We start from the raw sequence: 20,565 nt of genomic DNA on the forward strand, positions 1-20,565 counted from the left end.
CGTCTCCAGTTGGAGGATAATTTCTGTTTTAAAGTGATCTGGTTGTATGTGGCCACCAACTTACAGTACATCTGCATGCCTGGGAATTGCTGTATGTGTCACTAATAGCGCTGAATCTCAGGCTACATCTACACTACCCGCCAGATCAGCGGGTAGTGATCGATCTATCAGGGATTGATTTATTGCATGTAGTGTAGACGTGATAAATCGATCCCCGATTGCTCTCCCGTCGACTGCTGTACTCCAGCTCAGCGAGAGGCGGAAGCAAAGTCGACGGGGGAGCCACGGCTGTCGATCCCGCGCCGTGAGGATGGGAGGTAAGTCGAACTAAGATACGTTGACTTCAGCTACGCTATTCTCGTAGCTGAAGTTGCGTATCTTAGGCCGATCCCCCCCTCCAAGTGTAGACCAGGCCTTAGTGTAAATCTACACAGCAAGAACAAATCTGTGGCTGTGAGTCTCAGAGTCCAGGTCAACTGCTTTGCTTCTGAGAACTCTAGAGATGGCCACATCCTTGTGTAGACAAGGCTCCGGTGGAAGTCTTAAGTAGACAAAGTGGCAGGATCAAACCGGGGGACTAATCAACAGAGTGGGGGGAAGGGGGGAGAGAGTAAGTGAAATAACCATCCTTTCCAAATGGGTAAAACCCAACAATTCAAAGCACATAATTAAATCGCTTTTATATCCCTTCTACACACACACGCACACACACAATTTGTTATTCCACCCCTGCCTTTGTCTTAAACTAAAATACCAGGATGACAATTGCAAGGAAAATTCCCGCTCACCCATACTGAAATGTGTAATCCTTGGGTGACGTCATGTCCCCACTGAAGCCAATGATGAGATTCCCGTAGACTTCAACAGGGCCAGGATTTCAGCCATTGCGCAATAGTTGGGAGGGGAGAGAGAAGGAAACATCTATGTACCTTTTCTTTCAATGGATACTGCATGACGGTTATTAAACAGAAGTAATTCCACATCATAAATACAACACCTCAAACAATCCAAAGTTAGGCTAAGGTTTGGAGGTTTTTGGGGAAAAAAAAAGTCTCATTCCTTGTAATAGTTCTTTAGTGGGAGGCATTTTTCAGCTCTTTAAAAAGGTAAAGTCAAAAGCTCTTGGACAACAAGAAGGCATTGTCCTAGCTTCCACACCGACAAGTTGCATATACGTCATTAGAATAGTTTGGAGAGATGCTGCAGAACTGTTAGAGATTTTGGTAGTTTCCAAGTGCCACGCGCAAATGGAAGGGACATGTAGCTTCCATTGGCAGCGAAAGAGGGAGTTGCTGCCTGTTTCTGAGCCATGATTATTCTTTTTCAAGAGACCATCATCAAATCACTTGATATTGAAGAGGCGTCAGCAATGTTCCCTCCCCCCATCCAGTATTACATCCATGAGCAATATGTACAATAAGATGACTTTCGTCTCCGTCCGATCAAGTACCTAAATGTTGAATGTCCACTTGATTTGGTCTTGTTCTCCATCAACTCACTGTCCTTTTAGTTCAGGGATTGTGACCTTTAGAAATATTCTTTCTGGAGATGTAGAGTTGGGAAAATAGAGTGTAATTCCAAGACCCAGAGACTTAGGGTTTACTTTTCCCCTCTGTGTTTTAGAAGGGATCTGTAAGGTCGTCATCGCTGGGCATTGCCTTCTACAGGAAGAATGGAGTGATGAAGACTCCTCGTATGCTTTGAATCTAATGTTTCATGTTCTTCTGTGAAGCTGTCTGGGCTCCCTGCTCCATCTAAAGAGCTTCCACAGCTAGAATTTGGAGACAACATGTCCTGCAGGAGATCCTCTTGGACTATCCCAGTGTCTTTGTTCACTTTGCCCCTTTGGTTTCCTTCTTCTTCCTGGTCATTAAGCAGTTTGGCCAGGAAGTTGATGTATTTCATAGCCAGACGTAAAATTTCATTCTTGCTCAGTTTTTTGTCAGGTGGGTGGGTCGGAATGAGTTTACGAAGCTCTGCGAATGCACCGTTGACATTCTGTTGTCTCCACCTTTCCCGGCTATTGGTAAAAATACGGCGGACCACTTTTGTATGGGGACCTGAAATTACAATAGTGCATGATTAGGGGAGCCATTAAACAGATTATTTATCGTTTCACTTAATGGTCAAAATTTCCCAATGTGACTGACTAACTTTAGGCACCTACTTCCCCAGGTAGGCATCTCAACAGAAGTGGTCTGTTTTTTTAGAATTGCCACAACTTCCGTTCAAGCCAATGGGAACTGAAAATTTTGATACAAACCCAAAGCTGGTAGGGAGCTTAAAGCTGTTACGTGTCCATACGTGAAATGAGTTGCTGGTACTCAGACCAATTCCTTGGGAACAGGTAGCCACATTACAAAACCAGCCTCCCTCCCCCACAAAAAGAAAACCCAACACCAAAACCAAACAAACTGAAATTAGTGCCTCTGTTGGAATTCTGAATGGAGACCAGGAACCAAATCATCCTGGAACTGCCCTATCAGTTTTAGAAGCTTTCTCTTCAGGTCAGCATTTGGAGCATTGGCAAAGCAGCTGGAGCGCCTTACAATGACGCGGTCGCTGACCATGCTTTTCCTGTCCTGTAGATACCCTCAACCTGATTCTATTTTGATTTACTTTTGTAGAAGAGGAAACAACAATAACATACTGCTGTTAATTTAGCCTGGCCAGCAGTGACTCCATTTAAAATTGCTTGTTTTACCCGATGGCCAGTTTTAGAATGAGTGTGTTAACCTAAAACAGGTAACATCCCAGAAGACCCGATAGATAGCAACATTGACTGTGTGTTCTCCTTTCAATGTGTGATCATAACGCCTACTGCCACTGGTAGGGGGTTGTATGCATGGAGGGGAAAGATTTATCAGTGGGTCCTGCCATGCATAAGATCCAGGTTGGAGTGCAGTCTCAGCATCCCATTTCCCTGGACCAGTGGAAGCATGTACAAGCGGGCACTCATTCCAACTATTGGACAGTGCAACTTCTATCCAAATAGTACCCACAGAGTGTATTATTATTACTACGTATTTTGCTTTCCATACATCGTTATTGAAGGGGCCTAGCAGGAGACCCCATGAGCCTCTGGAAGGGTTGCCATGGCAAAAACCACTCTAAAGATGAGAGACATGCCTGGAAAAGCACAACACCAAGGACAAATGTATGTATAATATATGGGGGTGACACTGAGTGACAGATCACATGACCTGGTACAGCACATGACCACACGCTATACTCTTGAAATCCCTTGTCTGATTACTGCATCATGGTGGGAATAAGTCACTGACCAATATGCACCTGCCTGTGGTCAGTTGTTTAGACTGCCCAGTGTTCCATCATCACCCAATGCTTGTGCCTACCAGTGGGATGCGTTGGCACTAGCCATGTGCCCACTGCACTGTGCGTGTTTTGGTTGTTAACAGGCACTTGGACTCCTGGGGTGGGGAGTTCAGCTATTGCAAATGGATAATAGACCATGTGCTCTGAAGCTCACTTATAATATTGTTGCAACATACTAGTAAAATGTGGCTGCCTCCTGATAAATCCACCCTCAAGATCCGAGAAGACAGAAATCCCAAACGCTAGGAAATGAAATGCTGGCTGGGGAAAAGAAAACACTGACACATGATGCATTGCAAGAAAAATCCATTCCATGGGCTTTGCAACTGGAAACACTTCTAAGCAACCGCAGTCATTGGCCCCTCCAAACCAAATCAGCCACGTATAAGCAAACAGACACATCTCAGTCACATTACCAGGAGCTGCATAGTTGAAATGCACAATAGTCCCTTTCCCCTCCCCACTGTTAAAAATAAATCCCCCCAAAATAACAACAAGAAAAAGCACAGAAAATGGGAAGGACTGAGGTCCATCACTGCCCACCCCAGATTCCCCCCTCCCCTGCATACGCAGGAAATTGATCGTGTGGGATACGCCCCTGATCCTAACAGATGCTCAATGCTCCAGAGGAAGGCGAAAAAGCCAAGGTGTCTGCCAATGCGCCGTGGCGGGAAAATGTCCTTCCCGACCCCAAATCTGGTGATCAGTTCAACCCTGTGCATGGGAGCAAGAATCACTGTGATTAAGTAAAAATCTAATTTTGCAACTTTCAAGTTTCCTTAGGGGGAATCTAGTTATCTGGGCACTTATTGGGCCTCTATCCCTGTAGCATCTAAGCACTTCACAAGCATGAATGAATTTACCCTCCTGATTGCCCTGGGAGGTCAGAAGCACTCTCATCCCCATTGTACAGATGGGAAGGAGAAGCTCAGAGAGATCAAAGTGACCTGCCCAAGGTCACAATGGGAGTTGCTGGCAGAGCCAGGACTAAAACCCACATCTCCACAATCCCAGTCAAGCACCTAAGCCATGAGCAGGGCCGGCTCCAGACCCCAGCGCGCTATGCGCGCGCTTGGGGCGGCATTTTGCCGGCAGGGCGGCAGGCAGCTCCGGCGGACCTTCCGCAGTCATGCCTGCGGGAGGTCCACCGGAGCCGCGGGACAGGTGGACCTGCCGCAGGCATGACTGCGGAGGGTCCGCTCGTCCCGCGGCTCCGGTGAACCTCCTGCAGACGTGCCTGCGGAGGGTCCACTGGTCCCGCGGCTCCGGTGGACCCAGCATGCTTGGGGCAGCCAAATTCCTAGAGCCGCCCCTGGCCATGAGATCATTCCTCCACTCCCAAAGAGCACCATAACTGAGCATTTAAATGCAGTTGTAAGATCTTAACAACAGGTAGGGCTATTTGCACTGCTAGCCTATCATTAAAGATCTCTCAGGGTATGTTTATGCTGCACATTAAGCCCGGGGTCTGACCCAGGTTTGAGCCCACGGCCCTTTTCAATCCACATGCAAATCAGTCTGACTCGGGTCAGCAAGCACTCAGGAGCTGGGTCCTCCTAGGACCCTGCTAGGGGGTGGATCAGAGCCCGATTCCTGCTGGGACTCAGGTCCAAGCTTTGTCATTTTGCACTGTGGACACAGCTCAAGCTGCAGACCTTGCAGAATGCGTGTACTGGCAGCACAGCTGTGAGGCCCAGGTCCAGCAATTGCAAACCCGGGTTTACAATGCAGTGTGGACACTCAAGCATGAGCATGAGTGTGGAAACACCAAGTGCACGTCCCAGAGACCTAGGTTTACAACGCAGTGTAGACATAACCTCAGCGCTCCTGTTACAAAGCCCAATTCCAAGACTCAAACAGACTCCCCTGAGCTTAAAAAAAAAATATCAAGAAACATGGAAATCAGATTCTCATGCAGAGATGGTTTTGTTTAATATTACAAAATCTCTTTTGCTGCTTTTGAATTTGAGTGGGAAAATATTAGAGATCACTACCCTAACAAAAAATTTAAAATAACCAAGGGTCCAATCTTGCATGCACAGAATACCCATTGAGTTCGCTGGTGCCCCTAAGGAATTCATTCATAAATTTTTAAAAATGCTGTGATTATCTAAGATGACATCAGGCATAACGCAGACCATAGAATTTCACCCCGATTCCTGCGTTGACATCAGACACAATGCAGGTGTAGAATTTCATCTCCGGATTCCTGCATTGAACCCAGTAACTATGGTTGAACTGAAGCATCTCTTTTAGAAAAACAGTCATCCTTTCTTGATTTAAAGATTTTAAGTGATGGATAACACAGGATGCTTTGTGGATAGGTCGTGAAAAACGGAGGTGTTCTTCTAAATGAAATTTGTCCAGTAAGTAATTCAGAAGATTGAATAGGGCTTTCTCCATAATTTATTAAATATAATAAAAATCAAAAGGAGAAGCGGAAGACATTTTTCAAAATCCCAACAGAATTTTTTTGCAAACAGTTTTCAAAACTTTTTGTGAACTTTATGTATTTATTTGTTTTGCAGCTGGCTTGGAGAGCGGTCAAAACATTTTAACACTTCGACAAAACGTTTTCACGAAAAAGGATTTTGATTGGAGTTACTTTTGGGGCTTCACAACTCTTCCTCTCTGAAGCAGTTCAGCTTGTGCAGTTCAGGGCTGAGCCCTGTGGGGGTGAACATGAAGGTTGGGAGAAAGCCAGGAAGCCAGGTGGTTTGTTACTCATGATCCAATAAGCTGAGAGGAGCAGGCGCTGCAGGCGGGGGAGCCAGTGAAGACTCTGCCCAGCTGACATCAGGAGCTCTGAGACTCTGCTTGCAATATATATTGTTGTCTTAGAATCTTCAGACATATTTCTGGGTCAGTGACTGGCCTGTCTGCTATCAGTTTCTTCTAAGTGCAGGTTTTAAACAGGCCAGATTAAGCCACTATCCTGGTTGGCAGCGGAAGCAACTGAAAGGCCTAAAAATGGCCACCATACTCCCATTTCTGTACCTCACTTATGCGCTGTCCAGTCCCCTGCCCCTGTGAAGGCCAATTCTCCACCTTCTCATTCTGGTTTGATCATAAATCAAACTGACTTGCAAAGCTTGAGAGCTGCCATTGATCCAAAAACTGAAATTTGCATACCTACATTGCCCCTGTTTTAAGAGAAACAGTCCAGGCCTATTTTGCCATTCTATCTCCCAAAGACCGCTCCTAGTGTAATGTCTCTGTTTCTTCCCCCAAATGCCCCTTGTTGCAAATCTTGTCAGATATGAAATACTCCTTGACAGACAAACCACAACCGTTCTGAAGACATTACACTTCCTTGTATCAGCTGCAGTCCATTGATGTCAGTGGAAGTTGCATGGTCATGTTTAGGGGCACAATTTCGCAATCTACTTGACTTGCTAAATATAAATTTGATCCAAAACCCCTTGGAATCTTTCCACTGACTTCAGTGGGCTTTGGATCAGGCCCTCTGGGCCTGCAAACGCAAACTCATGTAACTTTAAGGTTATTCACATGCATAAGTGTTTGCAGGCTCAGGGTCCCAGTCTGCTCCCTGAGATACACCCCCTAAAACTATCCTAGTCCAATGGCCTGATCCGGCAAATACTTAATCAACCAATTTGGGATGCACAGGATCAGGCCCAATGATTATACCTAATACATTATCTAGTAAATACATATTCAGTTTTCTTTCAAATACATTTATATGTGTACTGCTCATCTAAACAGTTATTGAGTGTATTATATATAAGTAAAACTTCACATCTAAGCTAAACTCAGCGGTAAGGTTAAAACTCTTGCTCAGACTCTGATGACATTGATACACACTTGTGTTTTTATTTGTCAGCCTTAATTATTATTTATATAATGGTAGAACCTAAAGGCCCCAACCAAGATATGGACCGTATTCTGCTAGGTGCTGTGCAGAAACACGGCGAGAGACAGTCCCTGCCCAAACCAGCTTACAATATAAATGGACAAACAAACAGACAGAGGATGGAGGGAAAGGGAATAACATCAATGCAGTGAGCCTGGAGTGATGATTTGCAAGCATTATGTTAGCCTCACAATTTTCTTTTGAAATGTGGAGGACTGGGGTTTTATTTGGATAGGTTAGCTAAAAAGAAAGACAAATGAAGGTAACTGAATTTCCAGGCTTTTGTGGATTTCAATGTTTTCTCATTTAAAATGCATTTTCTTTTTATCCTTTCATCTCATTTATATAGACATCTGTCACTGTGGAGAGCTTTAGGCTTTGATTTAAAAACGAAGGACCTTTGACTGGAAACATACACACATAGGAGTGTTTACTCACACAGCCATTCCCACTGAAACCAATAGGACTGCGCAGGGGCAGGTAGTGAGGTACTATCCTAGGCTTTCTAATTCCTTCCGTACTTTGAAAGATTTTTAAAAATACGTTATGAACTCTGGGCCATCAGTCTGGAAGCAGAACTGGTCAATTTCAAAGGAGAATTCTGCTTGAGAGCTTCTGGCCCAAGGCAAGCCTCTATATATGGTGACTCGCTGATGTGTCTTTGCAATTACTGCACCTCGGAAGAATGGCCCCAGTTCAGCAAAGCACTCAAGCATGTATACAAGTCTCTCTCACTACAATGGGACTTAGGCCTGGTCTCCACTTAAATCTTATACTGGCATAGCTATGTCAATCAGGGGGTGAAAAACCCACATTCCCTAGACAATGTAGCTATGCTGATAAAACACCCCCCTGTGGCTGCAGCTATGCTGACAGAGGACCACTTCGGTCAGCATAGCTAACGCTGTTCAGGGAGGTGGCATTCCTGCACTGGCAGAAAAACCCCTTCTGTCTTGTACACTTTATCTACACTAGGGGGCTAGGCCAGCTGGGCTCTGTAGACATAGCCTTAAACAAGAGCTAAGTGGTTTGCAGAACAGGGATGGAATTGAACACCTGCTAGAGTGCATTGCTGAACTGGGGCAATATTATTAAGTCCTTCATCATCAGACTGGTTACCAGATGGAGCAGGAAATATTGGCTCCATTATCCAGGAGTCAAGACCACGGCAGGAGCAAGCTATCAGACAGTAGGAGTGATGTCATCCTCTCCCTCATCCGTTTAGTGCTTTCTATTTTATCCCAACACATGTTGGTCTAAGCAACCTTCCCATGGGAGGGATGGGATTGAATAGGATAGCTCAGTGGTTTGAGCATTATCCTGCTGAACCCAGGGTTATGAGCCCAATCCTTGGGGAGACCATTTAGGGATCTAGGGCATTAATCTATCAGGGGGTTGGACTAGATAGATGACCTCCTGAGGTCCCTTCCAACCTTGATATTCTATGTCACCAACATTAAGCACCATCTACATCCCTTTGCACTTGATATACACCATCAGGGGCAGAATAAAAGATTCTCACCATCACTGATCTCCACTTCATAAGGAGATGGTCTTCTTTTCATTCTGTTGTTGTTGTACATTGAGAAGCTGTCTGGCTCTCCAAAAAACCCACTGCAAACAAGGTACAAAGAACAAGTCAGAAAAAAAATGAGGAAAACACACAGACAAACTTCATGAAGGGTTCTCCCATGTCGCCAGGGTTCTTCGAGATGGACTCTGCACATTTCCACTCATGGGAAGCACCGTGGGCATCTGTGCAGCAGCCACTTGAAGAAGAACTATTAGATATTATAGGCCAGATTTTCAGCTGGTGTAAATCAGCATAGCTCCACTGACATCAAAGGGACTTTCAAATCTATTGAGCTATGCCAGTTGAGGATATATGTATGTGTACAGATATATATACACATACACACATTATACATACACTTACATCTGCAGCATAACAGACATTGTCTTAAGTGACCAGGATAAAAAATTGTAGGTCTTCCAATCAATGTGATAGAATTCTAATACATTTATGTGCACTTTCTGGCACATCTTTTAAGACAGGAGGGTACCTGATCTCTGGAACAGGTTTCTCTAGATGATATATAACACACATATGCTGAACTACTATTAATTTGTATTGACTGAGAAAAAATGGAATTGAATTGTATTCTATAACTGCATTGTAGGGTGTATGCATATTCATTTACACACACTACATACAATGCATATTCTGAAGCAATCTCTTCCCACTATCATGATTATTTGTAGGGTCACACACATCTCACCACCCAGTGCAAAGAGCTGAGAGATTTCTTCAAGGAACCAAAAAAATTGCCCATTAGATAAATATAGCACTGGCTACATTTACACCTTTGCATTTAAAATATTACATTTTAATATGATTTAACGTATGCAATATATATATTAAAATTACCCTTGTTCCAAGGGCTACAACAGATGTTTTGCTTTGCAAAATTACATACATACAAACTCTCCCACAATTATCCACACACAAATATTGCATGCCCAGATAGAGAAAGGTTCCTTTGCCAGACAACCTCCTGTCCTTATGAACTTCGGGTTTTATGAGATAGATAGATAGATAGATAGATAGATAGATAGATAGATAGATAGATAGATAGATACCTGCAGGACAGGAGGACAGAGAGCGGTTGGAAAGACAGAAGAACAGAAACAATCCTGCAGGTTTCCAAAGAAACGGTGCTAAAGACTTCATCTCAGGCTAGTACAGGGCGCGGATGCTGCTGTAGGACACTAGTGGGGAGACAGCCGGAGCGAGGGGCAGACAGACAGACAGCAGTAGCGAGGGGCAGCCAGGCAGACAGCCGGAGCGAGGGGCAGCCAGGCAGACAGACAGCAGGAGCGAGGGGCAGGCAGACAGACAGCCGGAGCGAGGGGCAGGCAGGCAGACAGCCGGAGCGAGGGGCAGGCAGGCAGACAGACAGCAGAAGCGAGGGGCAGGCAGACAGACAGACAGCCGGAGCGAGGGGCAGCCAGGCAGACAGACAGCAGAAGCGAGGGGCAGGCAGACAGACAGACAGCCGGAACGAGGGGCAGCCAGGCAGACAGCAGGAGCGAGGGGCAGGCAGACAGGCAGACAGCCGGAGCGAGGGGCAGGCAGACAGACAGCCGGAGCGAGGGGCAGGCAGACAGACAGCCGGAGCGAGGGGCAGGCAGCCAGGCAGACAGACCGGACGGACGGACGGCCCGGGAGAGCGGGCAGGGCACGGACCTGTTGATGGCGGCCAGCGGCTGGCCGATGTTGTAGAGCATGGCTCTGCCGGCCGCCGGCAGGGGAAGCGCCGGGGGGCTGAGCTGCACCATGCGGGCGTCGCAGGCGGCCTCGGCCGGGGCTCTGCACGGCTCGGCGCCCGGCGCTCTCTGCATTGCCTCGCCGGGCGCCTCGCGGCCTTTTATGTCCCTGCGCACCAGCTCGATCACCGGCACGGCGGCGGCGGCGGGGGGTCCGGGGGAGGGCCGGCCCGTCTCCTTGGAAACCCCATTGAGCAGCAGCTGGGGCTCTCCTGGGACCTCCATCCCCCCGCGGCTGCTCTCCGGCTCGCTCGTGCCTTCCGCTCCCGGATCGTGCTGCTGGGGGGGCCGGGCATCCCGCGGGTCACTGGGGGGCAGCTCCGCCGGCAGCCGCTCCATCGTCCTGGGGGAGAGAGGAGAGGAGGTGAGGGGGTGGGGGGAGCCCAGGGCACCCCTGCGAGGCGGACAGACCGCCCCGCCGAGAGGGGGGAGAAAGAAAGAAAGAAAGAAAGAAAGAAAGAAAGACGCTTGGGAGAGGGATGGAAAGAAAGAAGAAAAGTGGAAGGGAAAAAGAAAAAGAAAGAAAAGGGATAAAAAGAGGGGAGGAAAAGGGGGTGAAGGAAAAAAGGAACAGGGGAGAGGTGACGGTGACAGCTGTTGCCAGTTTGACAGCAGCGTCCAGGCAAACACACCTCGGCCGCGGAGGAGCCCATTGTTCCGGCCTGGGAGCCAGGCTCCTGCCGCAATGATTTCGTAGCAGGAGAATTAGCCAAACGATTCTTTGGCTCAGAAGAGGGGCGCGCTTAGCTCTTTGTACCGAAGCGCTGGGGCAGCTTCTCCGCCAGTGCAGGACGAGAGATGAAATCCCGGCCCCATTCAAGTCAATGGCAAAAGGCCCCTGGACCTCCGTGGAGCCAGGATTTCACCCAGTCCTTAAAAAGATGAGGGTTCACCGGAGCCAGGGGCTGGGTGCAATCCCCCAAAGCCCGGGGATCACTATTCCTTCCACCTTTAGCCTTAGCTTAATATATCTGGGCTGCCTGTTTAAGCCTCACATTTAATCTTTTCCTTGAGCCAACATTTGCTGTTGCACTGGCAGGTGACTCAGCCACCGCTGGAATCGGTTTCTTTTCTATTAATTTTTTTGCAGTCCAGAGAGAGAGAGAGAGAGAATAAACTCCAGGGTCTGAAGATGTGGACGTGATGGTGTTTAAAGAACAGCACATTTTTATCGAAGGGTAAACCGAGAGCTTCGGATCTTTCGTTTGATTTCAGTTAATGCTGACAAAAGGACAGGGCTAAATAGGCGTTTGTTGGCGAGATTTCCAATGGAAACCCCGTTTTGCTGCTACCGCAGGTTACACTTTTGAACTCAACCAACCTTCGTGGAAACTATTGATTTGAAGATGAATGTATCGTGGTTACCAGCTCTAAAGAGCATGAAAGAACGTGTCTATTTCTAATTTCAGAACTGTTTAAAGGGGGATTATATTTCTATCTTGACACATACACACACTGGATAGCAGTATTTACATATAGGTGTGTATCCTAGATTATATGTTACAGTGTATGTCTATATATATATATATACACACACACACTATAACATGCAGGGCCATTGTGGCGATTATATTGCATCACAATAATTTTATATACAAATATATAGCATTATATTATAATCCTTCGCTATAAACATAGTATTACGTTTGATTGCTTTAACACTGAACCATTGCATTCTAATACACACACACACACATAATGTATATATTTCTCAGCAAAGTAATTGTGATAATTATGTTGTTATATAGGGAGATATAGTTGAAATATGAAATTCTACTCATGCAACATAGTGATCACAATGGCTTTGCTGAGAAATATATACGGTGTGTGTATATTTGTATACACACTATATATATATAAATAACTATAACAACTATATATATAACGATATAACTATATATAACGATATAACTATATATATATATAGTTATATATATAGTTATATATATAATCCCCTCTTATGCGTAAATTGGGCTTGCAATTTGGATATATAAAACTATATATATATATATAATCTTGCATGAGGAGAATGTAATACTTAATCTGTATACAATGACTGCAATGTTTTGCTGAAAAATATAAGAATGTAGTATTTCCGTATTAACGTAGTAGAATATTATACAATAGATAGATAGATAGATAGATAGATAGATAGATAGATAGATAGATAGATAGATAGATAGATAGATAGATAGATAGTCAGGCTGTATGTGGATTGACAGATAGACAGACAGACTTCCCATTCATTTCAACCGACTAGCTTTGTCTATAACCAAGACGTGGAGTCTGATCAAATGTGACAGCAATGGGAAATAGTTATATTGTTCCAAAACAAATGTCTATTCGGGGCCTATTCTTGAGTAAGCAGAGCAGCATCGGGTTCATTTGATGTTTCCTATTTGGGGGACATATTACACCGTGGATTTTTGTTTTAAGCAGAACGGCCCGTGGCTTTGGGCCGAAAGACCCCAATCCTGCACCTGTCCTACCTGATCGTATCCAAAATGTGTTAGGTGCATTTGAAGTCAAGTTGTTTAAGAAACAATCTGTAGGCGCCTTCTCTATCCATTAGCCAAGGCAGGCAGGAGACAGGACCCATCAGCTGGGCAAGGAGCTGATTAGTGGCTCCTCTGCCATCAGATAAACACGTGGATGTATCGTTACACAAAACGCATTTAACGCTGAGAAATTATTATTTCCTCCTGAAGTTCGGTTTGTTCATTTCAGGGCTGGGGTGAATAGAGGGGGCCCGGTGCTTTGCCGAAAGCAGAAGTCTGATCTGATCCCAGCCTCGGCCTTTCTAACCTTAATGCCCTTGGCTTCTGCGGGGCTCAGTGAACCAGGTCGTTTGTAGAGAAGACCTGAAAAAAATCCCAGGGCGCTGGCCCCTTTCCCAGCCCCCTCTCCAGAAAGGGTCTGTGGGGATATGGCATCGTGTGAGCCATGAGGCATGTCTGTCCTAGTGAAGTAGGAACCCCTCGAGTGGCCTGTGGCTCAGGGCTGCCTTCTTCCCTCTCCCCTCAAGGATACTCACGGCTTGACAAGGAGAAAGGGGACCCGTATCGGAATAATGCAGCGAATACCCGGCGGGGGGGGGGGAGATCTCTTGCCCCAGTTCCTTTAGATCAACTGCACATTAAAACCCTGGAGCCGACGAGATCGACATCAAGATAGCAAACGCCGATAGAAAGGTGTGTGGCTACGGATGCCGGCCGTACACCCCCCCTAGCCAATCAGAACTAACGGACTGGGGGACTGGACCCGAATATAACCCCCCCGTTGTGCGTCAATTGGGCTTGGAATTTGGATATCACATTAAAAAGTATTTACTTTCAATGTATATAGGGATGTTTATATTATTCATAGGGTATATAGACAGAAGCACACCCTATCTATGCACACTATATTTATTCTATTTAATTATAATTATATATACACACACATATATATACATTTATAATTATATATATAATTAAAACACGTTTATAAATATTTATTTGTTTTAATTATATATATAACAAATGTATAATACGTGTAATATATGTAAATATCTTGTTTTTCATATTCATATATTTCTATTAATAAAGGGGTTTAACATGGATGCAACCCCCTTACTAATATAGACATATAACGTAAAGATTTCTCTCTACATATATCCCATCACACACATAGGTCGAAATAAAACAAACGATGTATTTGTATTACCGGACTAGAGCTGAAAACAGGATGTTTGTCTTCAGCTGGCGTTTCTCAAACCGATGCCTGCAGATTTGCAGACAGGCTATTAAAAGTGCAGGGCCTAGAAATTAAACCTAAAAGCCAGTCGGGGATGAATAGGCAGGTTGAAGATTTCTCACTGAAAGTTTGAGATGGGATCCAATCCTGAATATCGGTTATTTTCAGTCCCACCCACACAATAGAAATGTTTCCCTCCTGTCGATTCCTTTAGCATGAAATTAATTATGAATCAGGACGATTTTTTTTAAAATCCGGTATTTGTGCCTGCTTAAGGGATGTAATCCTAAAGGATACATAAACTCCCCGGGTCGATAGCTCTGCCTAATATGTCTGTCTAGTCCACATCTCTCTCTATAAAATTGCGATGTGGAAATATTTCATTTTGGGATCTCTTTCAACGAGTTAAACCAGAGTACAATAAAACAAGAAAGAATCAGCAATTTTAAACACATCCTTCCTTTTCCCTTCACAACTATACAAGGCGAAATAACAGCGAAACACACAGACAATTACCAACAAGCCATTAGCCAAAGCACTTTCTTTTCTGATCATTTCACAGAGCATTTCCCGAACCTGTTCAAATGCAATAGCACAAAATAATAATCGTTTCATTTTCCGTAGGAAGATAAATAAGTAACCCTTCCCAACCGATTTTCCTCTTTGCCTTCATAATATTTCACACTTTTAAAACATCAGCAGAGAACCGGATTGAATTTGTGTCTTTCGGATCGAATTTGTTACTAGAATAACATGGGGGGTGGTGAATCCTATAATTTTAATGTCTTAATTTCCATTTCTCCTACGTAATTTGTGCTGGTCGTAACCCCTGTCCTAGATTCTTTGTTTAGAACCGTGGATCTGACGGGAAATTTGTACCCATTAATCCAAGTATTCGTTCATTTCCCCTCCAGGAGCAACAATAACAACAAAAATAGAACGAAATAAAACATTATTTTGGAGTTGCTTCTTGCCAGCTAGATTCGAACAGGGCCTTTCCGACGAACTGGCTCCATAGCAAAACCAGATCCCGATGCAAAGGAACAAAACCGACTCTACCCAAACCTATACACCCATATCTATACTTCGCTTGTGCATCTGCCCCGAAGAAAGGGTTGTTAATCCTGCCTTCTCTCTGCAGCATCAAATATCCGGCTGCTGTGGGATCAATTTGCTCAACGAAATTTCCCAAAAAGAAAAAAAAGATCCGTCCCTTCCCCCCTCGCCTCCACCCATTGAACAACTGAGAATCGTTTTTTAATTTTTGTTGCGCATTATTACATATTGCGCAACAAACGTGAAAATGCTCGCTTTCTCTCCAAAAGGAAGCCCTGGAAACAATGCGCAAAATACAACGCTGTCGCCTTTATATATACATAGATCTATATACTCACCATTTGCTTTTCATTGGTAAAAGTGAGTGGAGCCATTTTGTGGCCTATTCATTGCTGCTATATTCTCCCCCCCCCCTTTACGGTAGTGCTGGGTGGCTTCACTGGAGCAGGATCTAATTCCACATCACGTCCAGTTTCCTATTTAGTATGGAGAACGGAACACTAGAGCAATGTGGCCAACAGAGATAAAGCCCCAGCAATGGCCCGCCTGCCCTGATAAGCTTCTAAACCCATTATTTATGAAATGATTCATTATTATTTGGCAATTTTATCGAAGGAAAGCGGGAACTTCTTGCAGGGATATGCATAGGAATAACTTAGGACTGCCTGCCTTATAGCTTTTTCTGTGTGTATGCTCAGAGGCTCTTAAAAAGACACCGTAGAAAAAGAGTAATAAAAAATGCACCATGACTGCCCACATTTGAATAGCAATTCTTTATTTTAGTCCTCTTGGAGGTTATTATGCCCCTGCATTTTTTTGATTAAATATGGAACACCTACTCGGTTCTTAATTAAATTTAATGAGCCAAAATAAATTGCTGGAGATATTGAGAGGGGGGAGGGCTGTCTGGGACAATAGGGTAAATAAAGCAAATTGACAGGGAACATTTAAGCAAGATTCCCCCCCCCCAAATATTTCTTCACTGCAAGCATAAATGGGGGGGCTCTAATTTTAATTTAATCTGATCAGGTGTAGGAGGGTGTGGTAAAAGGCTCTGCAATCCATGTGGGGCTCGGGGATTTAAAGTGAGGCGGGGAGTGTGTGAGAAATAAAAGGTAAATCCTGGGAAAGAATCAACTTGGAACTGGGAAAACACAAAAGCATCTCGGATCGTGCTGGGTCAATGTAGCTGGGCTGTGAAACGTGTGGTGGAAGGGATTGGGGGGGAGAGAATCTGATTCTTTAAAACAATAAGCCATGGCTGGAAGAGAATGATCTGCCAAGATAGCAAGTTAGTGCCATTTACGAAATAGAAGATCAGGTGGAAGATGATCGCTGTCCTTTAACGCTGGAGGGCAGCAGGGATTTGGGGGGTATTTTTCCCTATCCTTGAGAAATACGTTGGCTTTTTAAATTCTAAACCGTACAATATGCGCTGTATCAAGGGGATTGTCTGGGGATTGATAGGTCCTGCTTTGAGCATGGGGTTGGACTATATGACCTCCTGAGGCCCCTTCCAACCCTGAGATTCTATGATTAACACAAGGTAAAGAATAAATCTGGATCAGTCGTGTGGGGAAGGGTCCACACTAGCTTTTTACAAACGTGCTAACTACCTCGATTGAAATACCAATCTGTTCACTTTCAGTATTAAAGTGTAGCCCACGGGCCTAGGTCCCACATACACGCGAATGAACCCTACTAATCAACTAATCACCATTACAACACCGAGCCGTGACACACAAATAAAAAAAAACCAAATTGTCCCAGACAGCCCTCCCCCCCTCTCAATATCTCCAGCAATTCATTTTGGCTCATTAAATAACGAAACCAAATAGATGATGCCGCCCTGGTTTGCCCAGGATTAGATCGCGATTTGGTTACCCATGTGCGGCCTTTTACAATCGCGGAATGGCCAAGCAACCTTCAGGGGAATGATTGCGAAACAGAGCGTGTAGGGCTGGGGCACTAAACCCCCAACGTTGATTTATCCCCCACCCCCGGGAACAATGTGGTGGCCGCGTGTATCTCAGCGGTTTCCTGTTCGATCAGCGAAGACCCGAGGCAGGGGGTGAGTTGACGGCTGTGCTGTGGGGGTCTCTGCGCCGGATCACCGTCGGTAGAGGCTGCCTGGGTTTTACCAGCCGTCCTGTGAGGAAAAGACATTTCAGAGCAAAGGGTCCGGGGCCACGCAGAGCCACCCGACTCCTGGTCCTTTCACCCCCAGCCCGCAGGCGAGGGGTTTGCCTGGGGTTTCACAGGCGCCTTTGCGGCCAGTTCTCCTTCCACCCAAGGGCCGGTGGCTCCACGCGAGCCAGTTCTGAGCCTTTCGCGCTCGGGCAGCGGAGGCTCCCCCCAAACCCGCAAACCAGAAAGCGGGGGGACGCCGGGCCGTGCAGGTTAGCGGAACCCGACAACGAACAGCGATTGATTCGCTATTAGCATTAGCCCCCCCCCCCAGACGGGGAAGGGAATGGGCGTGAGGGGGGATGTGATCCCCAGGAAGCAGGTTCCGCCCCCGAGCTCTTCACTCAGCCTCCTGGGACAGGGGTCTCCCGCTCCTGGGCCCGATCCCGCTAGGCACGACGCCCCCAGGCTCAACCACAAATCCTGCCCCCCCTCCCCCCATCCTCTGCTCTTGTCTCGGCACTTGAGCCTAACTCCCTGAACCCCCCCGCCCCCCCGGCTCTCGAGCAAGGGAGCTTGCAGGGTGGCACATCGTAAAACACACGTGGAGCTAAACCAAAGGCTGGTTGTTTTCCCACCGGCCACCCCCTCTCTGGCTAGATCCAGACCGATCTCTCTCTCTCTGCCGGGCCAGGGGAAGGAGGAGCAGAAATTATGGCTCATCTCCCTCCCCCCTTCCCTTCATTGCCAACGCCAAGCTGCCCTTTGGGGGCTCCCTGCTTGCACTTGAGCGGCGGTCTCCTCGGAACGGGCCCCCCACGCGTGGAAATGTTTTACCCACGTGCCCGCCCCCACACCTGTACCAACTGATGAGAGGGGAGGGGGAAAGGGCCCTTGGGCTTCCTTCGTTTCAACTTCCCTGCAGCGGCTTGTCGAGGCCCCCGTGGGAGAGACGTCCCAGGGCTGGCTGGATTGATGGGTTTCCTGCCCTGCGTTTGATGTGGAGTGTGAATGGGGCGGGGCGGGGGCAGATATGGGGCAGTCACGACTCGCGGAGTCTTTGCTGTGCGTGTTTCCAGCTACGTCCAGGAAGCACGATCCGTTTCAGCCCGGCTCCTCTCAGCAACAGGAAGCGTTAAAGATAGAACAGGCTGGGCTGGGGAGGGGAGATTAGGAAGTCAAGCCTTGTGTGTGCCTCCCGACCCATACAGCCATGGCCCCACTCTCTGTCACACACTGTATAGATCAACAGGGGTATCCATCGCCTTACCCCCCCTTCGCCAGCCCTTGCCGTGCGAATGGGAATGGATCTGCCTTGGAGAGGTTCATACCAACGCCCCTTTTACTTTAGTTATAACTAAGGTATTCTCTGCAGGGATAGACACCGACGGTGAAAGCAAGGTGGGCTAATGGGAAAGGACCCACATTTAACAGACTGGGCCTGTATTCTCTATTCTGCCCCAGAGCCAAAGCCCACTGAACTCACAGGGAGTGTTTCCCCTGGCTTATAAATGGCCCGTGTTCTAGAGACCAGGGCAATTATTTAATCTATCTTCCCCCCTTCCCCTTTTAATACATCTGGCCTCTTTAGAAAATAATCTAACTAGGGCAAGGACTGTCACTGTGTGTGTCTAGTTAACTGTAGGACACCAGAGTGCTGATCTCAGGGGAGATGCCAAGTGGCTATTGCAGCAGAGAGCAATATTAATACCTCCTACCTCCACCCAGTGTAGCACTAGAGTCTGGATGGATAAAACGGTTACTCACCTTCTCGTAACACTTGTTCTTTGAGATGCGTTGTTCATGTCCATTCCAATCAGGTGTGCAGGTGCTGCGTGCATGGCAGCCAGAAGATTTTGCCCCTAGCAGGATCTATAGGGTCAGTCTAGGTGCCCCCTGGAGTTGTGCCCTCTTGGTGCTCAATGTAGTGCCCTGCCAACCTGACACCCCTTCAGTTCCTTCTTGCCGGCTACTACAACAGAGGGGTAGGAGGGTGGGTATTAGAATGGACATGAACAACACATCTCACAGAAGAAGTTACAAAAAGGTAAGTAACCGTTTTTTCTTCTTTGAGTGGTTGAAAATGACATGATCAGGTTCCTGTCTATCCTTATTCAGGGTCCTGTCAACCCCTGCTTCAAGACTGTGCTCTAGCAGTTGAGCTTTTGTTTTAAAAATTACCTTTCTAGAGATCTTAAAAAAAAAAAAGTTTTCAGAATGTTGACAGTCTAAACCAATGCACTTGGCATCTTCTTGAGTTTCCAATGGGAAATACTGAACCAAAAAAAAAAAATAGCTCAGAGGTATGAATGGCCTCATCAATGTTCATGAGATGTTAACTCTGAAATTGAGTAATGACAGCTTTAGAACATTAAACCATTTTATTATTTGAGCAAACACATCCAGATAGCTAGTGGTCTTATACCTGATTACGAGAGGTTTGTACCTTCAAACATATTCCGAAGGGGCTTCAAAATATGTAGACAATGAGGGGAAAGGGCCTAAGAAGAGCCAACAAATATTCTTGTTGATCATTAAACAATCCACTTTGACCAGATATAACCGGTCATAACATGGACAGAAATATATAGGTTAAAGACCACTGGAGTCTAGATGATGCCATTAAATATTTTGCTTTAAACAGCCAATACCTTACCAATATTTTTATTCTTCCATTAGCCCCACTTGGGAGTATAACAGAAGACAAGATTGTAGTTTTATTATAACAAATTGCACAAAAATAACCCTGCTAGCTCTAAAAAATACCAACCACATCCAGCAGGGCCAAAGGTCATGAGATAGGCACTTACCTCTAGAGGACAGAGGCAGAAGGCTACAGCTGGAAAGTGCATCTGATCTCTTGGTTGCACACAAGCAGAAATTGAGATAAAACCCATGAGGCCATCTATTCACTGCCCTAGGGCACAATGCAGGACTCATTACAGCATATTCTCAGTACTGTCTCCAGTTCTAATTATCACAGGGTCCCAGAACTTGGGCTCCAGCCCGAGCCCAGAAGTCTACACAGCAATGAAACAGCTCGAGCCAGCTGGCACAGGCCAGATGCAGCTGTCTAGTTGTAGTGTAGATACACCCTCAGTGACAGCTTG

At 46.0% G+C, this 20,565-nt stretch overlaps 1 protein-coding gene across 1 annotated transcript; it reads right to left on the reverse strand.

The window, feature by feature from the left end:
• Positions 1-308: 308 nt before the first annotated feature.
• On the reverse strand, positions 309-15,802 carry TAL1 (TAL bHLH transcription factor 1, erythroid differentiation factor). The gene is made up of 4 exons (XM_045026152.1): positions 15,667-15,802; positions 10,458-10,880; positions 8,733-8,824; positions 309-2,060 (listed from the first exon to the last, which is right to left on the reverse strand). Exons 1-4 carry the CDS (start codon positions 15,678-15,680, stop codon positions 1,642-1,644), a joined length of 948 nt encoding a protein of 315 aa, XP_044882087.1. The 5' UTR covers positions 15,681-15,802; the 3' UTR covers positions 309-1,641.
• Between the last annotated feature and the right edge of the window lie 4,763 nt (positions 15,803-20,565).

Source organism: Mauremys mutica, chromosome 8, assembly GCF_020497125.1.
Source record: "Mauremys mutica isolate MM-2020 ecotype Southern chromosome 8, ASM2049712v1, whole genome shotgun sequence".
Taxonomy (NCBI): domain Eukaryota; kingdom Metazoa; phylum Chordata; order Testudines; family Geoemydidae; genus Mauremys; species Mauremys mutica.